The 13,611-nt window shown below is 50.6% G+C and overlaps 5 protein-coding genes across 5 annotated transcripts; 2 read left to right on the top strand and 3 right to left on the bottom strand.

Annotated features, from left to right (window-relative positions):
• Positions 1–273: 273 nt before the first annotated feature.
• N7468_009401 (NRPS-like protein biosynthetic cluster) lies at positions 274–2,212 on the top strand (the record flags this gene model as incomplete). Its single annotated transcript, XM_058478697.1, has 5 exons — positions 274–552; positions 603–986; positions 1,049–1,294; positions 1,344–1,506; positions 1,566–2,212. The coding sequence occupies 5 exons, from the start codon at positions 274–276 to the stop codon at positions 2,210–2,212; spliced, it is 1,719 nt and encodes a 572-aa protein (XP_058327027.1).
• A 1,187-nt stretch (positions 2,213–3,399) lies between these two features.
• On the bottom strand, positions 3,400–4,032 carry N7468_009400 (uncharacterized protein; the record flags this gene model as incomplete). The annotated part of the gene is given in 2 exon segments (XM_058478696.1): positions 3,400–3,993; positions 4,009–4,032. The coding sequence occupies 2 exon segments, from the start codon at positions 4,030–4,032 to the stop codon at positions 3,400–3,402; spliced, it is 618 nt and encodes a 205-aa protein (XP_058327026.1).
• An 838-nt stretch (positions 4,033–4,870) lies between these two features.
• Positions 4,871–5,467, bottom strand: N7468_009399 (uncharacterized protein; the record flags this gene model as incomplete). Its single annotated transcript, XM_058478695.1, has 1 exon — positions 4,871–5,467. The coding sequence occupies one exon, from the start codon at positions 5,465–5,467 to the stop codon at positions 4,871–4,873; it is 597 nt and encodes a 198-aa protein (XP_058327025.1).
• A 1,266-nt stretch (positions 5,468–6,733) lies between these two features.
• On the top strand, positions 6,734–8,008 carry N7468_009398 (uncharacterized protein; the record flags this gene model as incomplete). The annotated part of the gene is made up of 1 exon (XM_058478694.1): positions 6,734–8,008. The coding sequence occupies one exon, from the start codon at positions 6,734–6,736 to the stop codon at positions 8,006–8,008; it is 1,275 nt and encodes a 424-aa protein (XP_058327024.1).
• Positions 8,009–8,251: 243 nt separating this feature from the next.
• Positions 8,252–12,742, bottom strand: N7468_009397 (non-ribosomal peptide synthetase; the record flags this gene model as incomplete). The annotated part of the gene is made up of 1 exon (XM_058478693.1): positions 8,252–12,742. One exon carries the CDS (start codon positions 12,740–12,742, stop codon positions 8,252–8,254), a length of 4,491 nt encoding a protein of 1,496 aa, XP_058327023.1.
• Positions 12,743–13,611: the final 869 nt, after the last annotated feature.

Here is a 13,611-nt window from a genome sequence, read left to right as displayed (position 1 = left end):
GAAAAGGATTTCCACTAAGGATCAAGTAAGCTAAGGCGAACCTTGGGGAAACTAAGCCTCAGCTGGACACCCTTGGAATGCGAAGGCTGCGGGACGCCCCTGACTAGAATCTTACGAGATCCTTACCGTACCTGTAATTGCAAAGCTGGGTATTCGTCCTCAATACCAATCTACAGACCATCATATAAATGGGACATAAAAATCATAGAATATGGGGGAGCACTCCCGTTTCTCAGCAGACTCCCAAGAGCATTGCAATATTCAAGGTGCAACATGATTCTTACTCCGCCAGAATGGGGCCGCGAGATGATGCCCATCCCGGAATCCACCCCGATCTACGACTTCCTAATGCAAAGAGACAATCGCCACCTCTACAACTGGGTCGAAGATAGTAAGACTCTGATCTGCGGGCTTTCTGGAAACTCTTATACGCTTCATGTCATTCACACGCGCGTTGAGGCTCTAGCGCGCAGCCTCAGTCACGAATTGGGCTGGGCTCCGAACTCCGGATCGCCCGAGGATAAGGTTGTTGGGATCTTCAGTTTCAATACGGTACGCGGCCCACGCTCTAGCGATCGACAGCCGCTAACAAAAGGCTCTAGCTTGACTACCTCGTTGCGTCTTGGGCGATTCATCGCGTCGGCGGCACCTGTTTACTCCTGCACCCAACAAGCTCGGCGGCTGAGATCAAGCGGCACATTAGCATCACTCAATGTCGCGTGCTATTTACTTGCCGGTCGCTGCTGACCACATCAAACCAGGTCCTGGCGGAGCGCGGAGTACTCGACCACAAGGTCTTTCTGCTTGAGCTTCCTGATGAGCTCGGCAAAATGCCTAGTCTGCCGGACCAGGCACAGAAGACGGTGGAGCAGTTGGTTCAGCAGGGATCATCTCTCCCGCCGATCGAGCCGTTGAGATGGAAGCTCGGACAGGGCCGCGAGCAGGTGGCTTATCTATGTCCAACCAGTGGAACATCAGGATTGCAGGTATGGACACTAGCTCAACTGATACTACTTTGAGATCTGGGCTAAGGTTTGCCGGCTTCCAGAAACTTGCTCAGATTACCCACTACAACATCATTGCCAATGTGATCCAGTCCGCCACTTTCGAGTCCCGTCAGAAAAATGGCAGCACCGAGATTGCGCTGGGGTTTCTTCCACTGAGCCACAGTTATGGCTTGATTTTGGCGCACTTGACAGTATGGCGTGGCGACACATATATTTTGCAGGCTAGCTTCGACATGCAAGCAGCTCTTGGTGCGATTCAACAGTATAAGATTGAGAGACTTTACCTAGTAGGTTGCTCGGGATACTCATAAGGAATATATCTGATGTCTGTTTCAGGTTCCTCCTATCATTTCTGCGATGGTGAACAACCCGTTCCTTTTCGAGCTGTTTGATCTGTCTTCGGTCAAATCCGTCGTCACAGGCTCCGGGCCATTTGGAGCCCGCTTAGCAGAAGCTTTGCGCAAGATTCGCCCATCCTGGCAAGTCCTTCCGGGCTACGGTATGTACATCTTGATGTCAGTATATTCTGCATCATCTAATCTGGAGAGGCTCGGACAGGTCTCACGGAAACTGCTGTCATTATTTCCGTGGCTCATCCCGACTACATGTACGTTGGCACTGATGGCTGCCTCCTACCGGGAGTGGAAGCCAGACTGATCGATTCCGAGGATCACGAGGTAGATGCGTACGACCAGCCCGGCGAGCTGTATCTCCGATCCCCTAGCAACATGAAAGGATACTTGGGCCAAGAGGAGGCCACTAAAGAAGTCTTTGACGAGCAGGGCTGGCTGCGCACAGGTGATATCGCCGTCTTCCGTATCCAGGAGAAAGATGGCAAAAAGACAACGTACCTGGACATTGTTGATCGCAAGAAAGACATCATGAAGGTCAAGGGAATGCAGGTTGCCCCGGTTGAGATCGAGTCGCACTTGGCAGCGCACCCGGCCGTGGCCGAAGTGGCGGTTGTTGGTGTTCGCGACGAAGATGCTGGCGAAAGACCGTACGCTTTCATTGTCCGGTCTCCCACAGTAATGACAGATACAGACGAAGAGACCCTCAAGGCTGAGCTAAATCAGCTCATTGAGGGAGCACTGAGCGAGCCTCACTGGTTGCGAAAGAACATTACGTTCGTGGACGAATTCCCGAAAAGCAGTAATGGAAAGCCTCTGAAGTACAAGCTACGGCAGGGCCTGGTAGCTAATTGACATGAGGTCCGGCTTACGCATTGTAGCAAAATTTATGGGATGCCAGTCTTATATTACACAAGTTACAAGATCAATAAAATTCTACAGAAGTGGTATCATAGCTATACGCCATTCCACTGGTACAAAGTGGAGCAACTAGAGAAAACCCCCGAAACTTTCTCATCGAAACTATCAAAAAGGTTATACGGCACACTGAAGTGAACGACAATTCATCAGATACTGTAACTAAGCTCCTATCTCACCGGTGGGGAAATCGGCCGTAATCGTCAGGGGGCCATGGCTTAGGGCTTGAAGAGGGGAAGCGCATACGTGATTGCGAGCCTGGATCTACGACTAACTTTCAACTTCGTCCACGTTTCTCGGTGTCGGATTCTATTCAATATCCGATAACTTGATTGAAGTTGGAGTAAAATGCCACTTGCCCCGATCATCTGGCCGAAGGACTGTGCCCTCGGCCTCCACAATCAAAAGTACCGATCCCACCTATTGACGTAAAAGGACACTGTAGCCAAGGGGAAACTGAATGTCGCTTACCCTCTCTAGGTGAAGTCCTCGTTCGTAAAACGGGGGGTCGCCTCTTCTGAATGGTGGCTAAATGTTTCGCCCACCTGCCAGGGTTCCTCAAAACGGAGGACCCTGATGAAATATGAGGATGTGATTCGGCTGGAAAAGCGGCAGCTCCATCCTCGTACTGAATTCCCGAACGCCACAAATATGCAGCTATTTCAGGCCCGAAAGAAAAATTGACTCATCAATTCAAAGTCTAACTTTAATCACGGCTGCCGAATCCGATGTTACAAAGGGAAAAGCCCGACATGGGTCCGGTTTAGTACGGCAGCCCAGTTTCCAGGCGGGCCGTAGATCCACTGGGGCTAGAGTTGGAACGAGAGCTCTGCTAGGCTCTCTCGGGTCCCGCTTCCCAACTATCCGCAGCCTACGGAACACGCCCCCGCGCCTTTGCCGTTCCAGGCGTTGGGATAAGATCTGACTCAGCCTAGGATTTTCTTTATAGTTTCGATGCCGTAACATAAATGAGCAGATAATGGTATGCAGCTTGCAGCGGTACATTGGACCCTCTGATCAATAATCCACGGACTTGTACGCAGCGGACAAGCGAAACGCCCTCAACCGGAACAGGAACGCCAGACGTTACCCTATTATACATTCCTCGCGAGGCCCGTGCTATGCTAATCCTTCTTCAAATCAACAACATGCTCTTCCACGCCGTCTTTGGTGACCACCAGCATCTGCAGGTAATCACCAACTTCGATATGGCGCTCCGCCGCGCCTTGGTAAGCATCTCGCACCAGCCCTTCGGCAACCTCGCGACTTATTGGCTGTAGCCTGGGGACCTGGCTATCCATGAATGGTAGCATCAGACTACTTGCGCCGCCAGCGCAACAATGTGACCTCTTCTCGATACATCCTGCCGGGTCGTAGTAGTAGATGGCGCCTTCACCGTCAGCGTCGATCCCCGCCACCATAGTCTGCAACTGGTATGGGAAGAACCGCTTCTCATAGAGAATCGTCGAGACACGCTGTGCACAAGCACGGAGGCTGATATTCTTCCCATGTTGGTATTTGTACATGGTGACGATTCCTTCCAATTTCTCCTTCAGCGCGTGGCCGTCGGCGGCGAATCCCACCACGCTGATGACGATTGATTGGTTTTTTGCATCTTGAATTGTGAATACTTTGGGTTCCGATCGGCTGTTGATGTTGTATCCGGACGTTGATCGAGTGTCGCCGGCGAGGATAGCAAAATCGGCACCGGAGATACCCTAGGGTAGCGCCACCATTGTCTGCGTATCTGCAAACATGAAAAGGAGGGATGAGATATGTAGACAGAAAACCCAAAAGCTTTGGGTCTCACTGGAAGGACTGTTCTCTTACGGATAGAATCTAGTCTCTTTTGCAGCCATGCTTGCAGGAATGTTTGACAATACTATTGCAAAAACGCCCGGGGCAACTGAAAATAAGCGGATATGCTTTTCCGACTTACTGAGTGCAAAAAATAACAATAAAAAGGAGTCGAGCGGAAACTGGTCAGTAGTCGTGGTGCAAGATGGGCAGGAGTAACCAAGAGAGCGTCTCCATAAGTAAGCGGGCTATCCTTTAGGCAGGGACCGGTGTACGTCAGTTTTGGGAGCCTTAGAGAGTCCCACCACTCAAAATTGCGAATTGAACTACAGCTGCTCCCCTTTTGCCTATAAAAGTTTAGCGTGGTGATCATAGACCCTCAGTACATTTTGGATTCCAGCCACCATGGGGTCTCCTCCCAAATGGTCGTCACCCGACAGGGATCTTGGGTATCCGGATCATTGGCGCTTTGTACGGGGAGAATTCTAGGCCCAGGGGTTCTTGGTCCTTAGCTCAGCTCTAGGCGGCCTTACGACTCGGAAGTAACACTATACCCCACTATTACGATCCTGGGTTTTTCGTGGTTCTCAATGAAGGTTTGATGCTTTGCAGGACTAGACGACACTAACCGAAGCCAAAGGCTATTTCTAACTAAGCGTCCAAGCTAACACCTGGGCAGTGGGGGTTCCCAAAATCTATTTGTCCCCATCCCCGCCAAGGACAAAGAGGAAAAAAGAAGCAATTATAGGTGCCCCGACGAGGCGACTTTTGAACCAGACAAAGCTGATTGAGGCTGCATTACCGATATAGAGACGTCTTGTCGGTGTCACCCCATAGAAAGGCGTCCGATGTGGAGCACAAGTCGGTGAGACTGCTGGGGTCGATGTACGGCTCGAAGACCCCTGCAGAGGGCACGTTCAGAGGTGGAGATGCCAGGAGATGCGACTCCGCTTGGAGCTGCAGCCCCATCTGCATTTGGAGCATTAATTGTCTCGGGTTCTGTCCGCATGTTCCAGAATTTTTGTGATAGTTTCTTGCAGTCGAGCGCGTGAATACGCGCCCGCAGTCGGGGCAGGGGTACCCCTTGGCTTGGCCGTTCTTTTCGCGAAGATGTCGCCTATAATTTCCCAGCGATGAGAATTTCCGCCCCTCGCAGCCGTGTTCCCAGCATCGGATTTCCATTCTCAAACCTGAAGGCCCACCGCGTGAGGGAGCTAGCTCGCCACATCCTGTTCTCTCGGTGGACCTTGCGGGTTCGGGGTTTTCGTAGGTTGAATAGTCAATTTGGAGGCCGTCGTTTGTCAAGCTCTCGGGTCGCCTTTGTGGCGACCAAGGTGCTGTATGAGGTACCGTGTTTCTGTGAGTTGATTGCTGGGGGGCACCTCGCTGTGTCATCCTGAGAGTCTGCCATGGTGCCGTAGGGTATGCTTCTGATAAAGTGTTTGGCATATCGCCAAAGATCTCCGGGCTTTGTAAGTGATAGCTTTGTAGGTGCTGTGTGTGGAGAGCTTTTCCACGATAACTCGAGGGGTAACATGCCGTATTCATCGTCATGATCAACAGAAGAAGAGAAATTGACTAGAGTGTGGTAGGTCTGGGATGGAGTTGCCTGCAAGGATCGCGGAGCTTTATGCTCGAAGCCCCCATTATTAGAGCTAGGTAAGATCTGTTCTCTATAAAAGAGACTTCAGTTCAGGTCAACCTTATCCAATAATAGTAATTACGGCTTTACTGGCGACTGCTCTTGGCTGGTCTTCTGCTTCTCGGTAAGGCCGGAAGGGCAATGAAGGCAGCACATCAACCAGACGCGTGATTTGGGCGGCTGCAGACTAAGAAACCAACATATCGACAATATGCCTTCGTCTTGGCTGGTACTACATACTGACGCCGGGATGCAGCCCCAACTTCCATTTTAGCTGTGGGGACACCATGTGGCAATTCAGACATTCAGGTTTCCCGGCCTGACTCCAGGCCCCATATGCCAGGCCCCATATGCAGGGATTTCATAGTTTTTCTGGGCAAATGGCGAACAGACCGCCAAAGTAGTAAGCTGAGATAACTCCTCGAAATGCCTCCTCTGCCCTTTGCTGGGGCATGTAGGAGCGGCCCGTTCTGGAATATGCTGAGATATGAGCGTCTCTCAGAGATATCCGTCAGCTGTGTACCAGCCAGGCGTCCACCCTGCGGGCGTGACGTGCTTAAGGTTATGTGGTCAGACTCCCTCTGTATCTATGATACCGGTTCGGTCCCCAAGGGTTCAAGCGCCTGCGCGAAATCTGATCTGGTATTCGAGAATTGCAAATTTTCATGTTGGCCCGAGCTGTGTATTGTCGATTTCAAACTTCTTAGCGCTTTTCCTTGGCTGAAATCCCTCTGACGGGGGCCGTATTGTTGCTAAAACGGTCCTTGGGCTTGGCCGGCAGTATGGCAAGCGGCATCTAGTCCGATAATATCAGAAATCAGAGTATGGCAATGTAGGTCCAGCTCAGGGTATTATCTAAGGCCACAAGACAGGTTCGCGAATCTTCTAATATAGTGGTCTCTTTTTAGAACTCGGGGCCCATTCAACACCCTCTCTGATTAATCGACCCTCTCGAGGGGTAATAGCTATATCTATACTGCTATACTTTCTCGACTTATTTGGGCTTGATACCTACTATCATGAAAATCCTCTGTCTTCATGGCCATACCCAAACAGGGCCTATTCTCTCGCGCAAAACCCTCCGTCTCCAGGAGCATATCAGAAGAGCTTTTCCGGGCACATCTTTCTACTTTCCAACTGGCCCGATCGCATACAAGGTTTCTGACAGGCTAGACTATTCTCAACTCACCGAAAAAGAAAAACCGGACAACTTCAAGGATCCGGACGCTATCGAAACACACTCCTGGTTCCGACTACACGAAGATGATCCGCCTCGAGGGTTTTTCGAGAGTATGGACCGTATAGCGGACATCCTCCAAACCGAAGGCCCTTTTGATGGCATGATATGCTTTTCTCAAGGATCGATAATAGGCGGCATGTGTGCCTCTCTTCTGGAGGGCCCCAAGCGACGGCGAAGATTCGAAGAATACTCCGCTGTATACCCCGACGCCATTCGATATCCAGAGGCCTACAAGAATCTCGACCATCCACCCTTGAAGTTTGTCATTACGTATGGCGCCTATATGGGCTGCAGTCCGATCTTCTCGGCCTTCTACACCGACCCTATAATCACAACCCCATTCATGCATTTCATGGGCGAGTTTGATCCGGTCGTTCCGTCTGAAATGGTCGCTGCCGTGGACCTCGCGCAGATCGGGGGTCCTCAAAGGCGGAAGATGATGCACCCCGGTGCTCACGCGATTCCGTGCGGGAACGAGTACCACGAAGCAGCCGTGGACTTCATCAAATCTGCCCTGGACAATTCCTACTTCGGTCCGCTGAATGATCTTCCGATGGGCAGGGTTCCGCCTCTCGAATACCATGACACGCCGGAGCAGACGCCTTTGACGACGCCGAAATTGTCGTCTATAGATGTTGCAGCATCGTTGCCCATCTCCGAGGGAGGTGGACTGGTGCCTGAAAAGCTAGACCGGTACAGGAAGTCTAGAAGCCCACGCAAGGTTACTTCCAGTCGTCGCAGTCGCGCTTCGGTTTCTAGTGGGGCCTCGTTGTCGGGGCGCAGATCGATCAGTAGCGCTACGTCCAGTACTGGGTCCCGGTTCTCTCGGACAAGAGCCACCTCGGAGACTGAGTCTCCTGTGTTTACGACAGATCAAGATAACAAGACCGCTACTGCCACTATGGAAAATAAACTGATTGCCGCTGGATACGATGTTGGTGGTATGCGTGAATTGCTGTTGTCAGAATTCCTGGATGAGATGGTTAGACGGCACGGTCGCTCTGGAAAGCTTTACTTTGTTCCTGACGAGGAGGAGATGGATGCCTTGGCTTAGGCTTTTCATATACACGTTTTGCTTCTTTTTTTTTGGATTTTTTGATCTTCTGTAGATGTCAGTATATCATAGCAAGTCCCGATTTTTCCTAACGTTTTCTGGCTTGATTTTACTAATTATGCCCGAGATTCTTATAATTTGAGACAAGACTTGATACGAGTATTTGCTATAAGGCTAGTCTTTTTAAACATTCGCACACACTCAAGCAACAGAAACAAGATAATCTAGAGATAAACAAATTGATCAAACGTAGTCCGGCGACGACTTATTGACCCGAGACCGGGAGAACAGCTTGGACGCATTTGGAGAAAAGGTCTCTGCACCAGAAAAGAAACCCGCGTCAACAAGTGACTGAATATTACTCTTCAATGCACCGTCGACCTGTTTGATAGAAGTGATTTGGGATGGTTGCTTCACGCCAAAGCTCATCTGGGGATCCTGCAGCATAGCCAATATAGGCAGGAACTGGTCCTGGCCCGACCGCCCATCTCGAACAAAGTTCTGTGCAGCTTCTTTCCAGCTCTCATTGCTGATGGCTTTCAGCTCCTTGCCTGTCTGCTCTTTGATCAACTCCCAGAAGTGTGACACAGTGGTTCCGTTTTCCACATTCTCGATGGAGGGGGAGTCGCCGCTAGCAGCAAATGTTGTGGCTAAGACACGAGTCGAAACTTCTTCCACGTCTGCAACTGCGAGCCAGAGATCTCCTCCCTCGGCAGGGTAAGATCCAATCTGTATACAAGCCTGAACCAATGTCCATAAAAAGTCATCCGTGTTGGGGACAGCTTCTTGCGCTGTGCCGATGACCCAGCCTGGGCGCACGATCGACACGCGGTGCAGCGACTGATGGCTTCCAAAGCGCGAAACTAGCTCTTCGGCAATGAATTTACTCTGGCTATAGCCATTCGCCTGCTCGAGAGATCTCAAGAATGTGTCAAAGTCCTCCTCAGGCGATCTCTTTAACCCACCAGAGACGAAAGTGAAACTGCCAGGCTCAGACCACTGCGAGGCAGCTGTCAACAAATCCACGGTTGAGTCAACGTTGGCGGCCTTGAGTGCTTGGTAGGGCGCCTGCCACTGAACAGCAGCTCCATTGTGGATGATCGAGGTAACCCGGGACTCTGTGCCCGATGTTCCACACAAAATCCGCCAGTGGTCTGGATGCAAACCAAGTTGGGGTTCCTTCAAGTCTCCTGGCCAGCACTCGATCCGATCCGTGTAAGACGGCGACCACCACTTTGCCAAAGTTGCTGCAGCCACGACTCGAGCTAGGCCTTTGGCAGCACTGGTGGCACGCACATGGATAATTACCTTCTGTACATGCGGATCCGTGAGCAACTGTCGGAGAATCTGTGAGCCTAACAAGCCTGTTGCGCCCGTCAGGAAGACCCTTCGCTTGTGTTTTGCTGATTCAGAGCGTCGAGTTAGCTCTCTACAGACACTTTGAAGTTCTTTTGAGAGATCCAGGGCTGGGCCACGAGGATTCTCATTCTTGTCGGATTGCGATGCTGTTATCAGTGCTCCCAGCCTGGTCACTGTGAGTTTCAGGTCATACAATACACCGACAACCATCTTGGTCCCGTACTCTTTCCGGATGAAGGTGACAAGTCTAATCAATTGGATCGAGTCCAGCCCCAGAATTGACAACGGAAAATCCCGACCCTCAAGAGATGCTATCTTTTCCCCAGATGTGAGGCTCAGGATCTGCTGATTTAGCTTCAGCGCTACCTCATTTGTTTCCCTGATTACGGGGAATTCAACATCCGTTTCGTCAAGCTCAAGGACGCCTCGGCTGGGGCTCCGAATCTCTGCCAGGAGTGCCTTCCGATCAAGTTTCCCAGAGGCCATGAGGGGCATCTTTGGCCAAATTTGATATCGAGTTGGCACCATGTGGAAAGGTAACAGTTTCTCGAGATACATTTTGATGTCTGACACGCTGGAAATAGCGGCGCTGCTCAGTTGCTGAAGGACTTTATCTGCACCTACTGAGCCGTCCCAGGCACCTTCAGCACAGAACAGAAAAGCCACAAGCTGTACTTGATCGTCGTGTCTACAAGCCTCAACGCCAGTGCCAGCGGCTTTGTCGAATAGCTTAGTCATATGATATTCGATTTCAGCAATCTCAACTCGCTGGCCTCGAATTTTCACTTGGGTGTCTTTGCGGCCATCAATGACAAGCGATCCATCCTCATCAAAACGCACCAGATCGCCCGTTTTGTAGAACCGTCGGGGCTCGGAAGATTGTGTTCTAGTTGCCCAGCGGGGATTAAAGACGAAACTCGATGCCGTCTTCTCAGGGTCATTCAGATACCCACGTCCAAGATGACCACCCTCGATGAGCATCTCTCCTGTTGCTCCAATGGGAAGCATGGAGTTAACATCATTCGGATCTACGATCCAAGCTCGGCCCGTTGTTGGTGGGCCAATATTGGCAGTGTTTGAGTCCAATGTTACCAGGCGCTTCAAAGTTGCGACCACAGAGCATTCAGTTGGTCCGTATGCGTTGACCAAACAGATTTTATCCGCCCACACACGCTGTACATCCCTAGCAAGGGGTTCTCCCACAAGAGCAAGTGTCTTAAGACTTGGCACGTCTTCTGGAACAAGGTGCCGGGCGTAGGAAGAGGTCAACGAGATCATATTCACATCCATCTTCCGAATAATCGGCGCGACACTGCCATTTCGGTCTTCTTCAGATGGGATGCAGATCGTGCTGCCTGCCATAAGCGAAGATACAGTCTCGTAGATGGTTAGGTCAAAGGCCGGGGACGCAAAGAAAAGCTGACGTGTGGCCGAGTCCAGCCCCAGAGCCGGAATATGACCTGCGGCAGATACTCCGTAACTTCTATGAGTGATCACTACACCCTTGGGCTGACCAGTGGACCCTGAAGTGAAGATCAGATACATTGCGCGGTCAGCTGGCATTTCGCGCTCTCGCGGAAGGACGGTGGTGGCATCTGTATTTGTTTCAAGCCATGAAGAATCCACGGCTTGTATCAACCCGTTGAAAGTTTGGAACTTCCTCTTGCACGACTCTGATACCAGAATTGTCGTTGAATTGGCCATCTCAATCATGTATTTCAGCCTCTCTTCTGGATAGATGGGGTCAAGGAGGAGGAAGGCTCCACCAGCCTTCATCACAGCCAGAATTGAGACGATCATCCATTGGGAGCGATCAAAACAGATGGGCACAACAGTCTCTGGGACGACAGCCCGGGCTTGAATCAACCAACCCGCTAGCCGAGATGCCAGGACATCTAGTTTCTCATAAGATAGGTCACCATCCCAGGACGAGATGGCTGTTGCGTATGGAGCTGAAACAACATGGTGGCTGAATGCATCCAAGGGCTGTGGCTCGGGATACTTTACAGCTTTGCTGTGCCATTCATTGAGCTGCTTCAGATCATGTGGAGAAACTAGATCGATGTCTTTTAACTTCTCAGACCCGTTGCTGGTCATTAATTGCGAGACAATGTGCTCGAATTGCAGGGTAAGCCGTTCAATCGCCACTTCCGAGATCACAGTGTTGTCATACGCGACTAACAATTTGAAAGCCCCGCTTCTACCCAAGGAGCATTGCACTGTAAGTGCATAGTTGTAAAAAGAAGCATCAACATCAGACTTGGTCTCAACCAGGAGCAGATCTCCGTATGGTCGCTGAGAGTCGCTTGTCCCTGCAGGCTGGAATGCAAAAAGGGTCTGGAAATCGCAAATCTCTGCGATAGCTGGGCTCAGCTTCTTCAGGTTCTGTAGGCCTATGTGCTGATGCGGAATCATTTCCGTGAAGTATGACTGGGTCGCTTGGAGATAGTCTTTGACAGCCAGGTTGCGCCTAGTGTCAAGACAAACGGGCACCGTAGCAAGAGTAGGACCAACAACTTTCTCAATATCCGTCACATTGGTATTTCTTCCGCTGAGCGTCGTTCCAAATGTGGTTCTTGCATTTCCAAGATGGCTGGATTGGACCAATGCCCAGGCTGCGTTGGCAATTGCCGACATAGTCACACTGGAGGGGCCATCGATGGACAAAGTCGCCTCATGCTGGTAGATACTGTTGGGCTTAGGCCGATAGCTAGAGCTAGGCAATCGAGGAAACGCGCTGATTTTCTCAATATGGCCCAGCTTTGACTTCCAGAATACTTCAGTCTGTTCTTTCTTCGTCTTTTGAAATGTGCGTTCGATAAAATGACGAAATGACGGCCGAGGTGGAAGCTCGCGATCGTAATAGGCAGTTGCCACATCTTGCAGAATCAGTTCAACAGAGAATCCGTCATAGATACTGTGGTGAGCACTCCAAACCAGATGCGATTTGGAGATTGCTAATCGCGACAATCGCTGTCCTATTTGCAATGGAGTCGCTTGATCAGCGCTCAGATATGCGTGTAGATCGCTGCAGTCGCCCCACTGGTCCACTTCCCTTTTCAAAACCACCTGCATGGCATTTTCTCCGATCAGAAGAATGCGAGTGCGCAAGATTTGATGCCTCTGGACTACTGCATTCCATGCATGTGCCATGCGTTCCTGATCGACATCTTTTTGCAGGGTATAGACATGCTGTGCCATGTATGCCCCTGACGAGGTCTCCGAGAGTGTTGTTAGACCCTGCTGAAGCGGAGTACAGGGATAGACATCCTGTATTTGCTCTGGCGAGATTTTGCACTGCTGGGCAAGGTCATTCAAGATCGCGTTGAGTCTGCTTTGAGGCTTCACTGGAGGAGCCGAGAGAGAAGGAGACATGGCTAAACGTTCCTAGGGCTCTGCACACTCGGGATATGTGCCTGCCTTAGGAGATTTGGATGATGGAGTTTAATTTTCCCGCCGTAGGCCTTTTCACTTCAGAAAATGCAAAATGTAACTCAGAAACCTTCCTACTAATCAGCGCCCCTTCTCGACAGGTTTTAACTTCGAATTTATTATCAATTTCTTTACAGCTGCTCTTTCTGACAACTATGGCTAATGGGAATTACTTCACAGAATCTGCTAAAAATAAAAAGAAGACCCCCCCCCCCAAATACGAAGAATTCTACTGCATCATTCAACTGTGGGGGTTGGTGAGGTGACGGGTGCTTCTTAGCGCTTACTATCAGCCTCTTCCTTAGTTTTAATCCTTAGCCAGGTGGGCCTGCCGGCATACAGGGCCCATCTTGCGCTTTTTCTTTCCACGTGTTTTCAGGCTCTTTGCTGACTGCATCGACAGTTCGAGTCGAAGAATAAAGGTTAACTCACGAGGCACCCCTGTGTACTGTGGAGTGCATGGGTTGGGGGCCGTTCCTTAGTCTATCCTTAGTTGTAATCATACTCTTCTATAGAACCGATCATACGGTCTTGCATCATACCGGCACCAAAATACGGTTCTATGGAGCCACCTATAGATGATGGCCGAAGCAACGCGCTGCGTAAATACCCCAGGTGCAGATAAAATCATGATCATACCAGCTGAGTATTGTACAGTGTTTTGTATCGCCGGTAAAGCCCTAGTATTTTTCAACTCTCGCATACTTCTGTCTCAAGGTCGCTTATTAGCACGAACAAGCTGATTCTCTATAGATAAACCACTGTAGCCACTGCCTCTATTCGGCGTGGATTCCTTTGGTGTCAGCCTTGGG

The sequence above is a fragment of the Penicillium chermesinum genome (assembly GCF_028974085.1).
Source record: "Penicillium chermesinum strain IBT 19713 chromosome Unknown utg000007l:1.0-2695246.0:1.0-2697696.0, whole genome shotgun sequence".
NCBI classification, from domain to species: Eukaryota; Fungi; Ascomycota; class Eurotiomycetes; order Eurotiales; family Aspergillaceae; genus Penicillium; species Penicillium chermesinum.
This window is presented reverse-complemented; position numbering and strand designations above follow the sequence as displayed.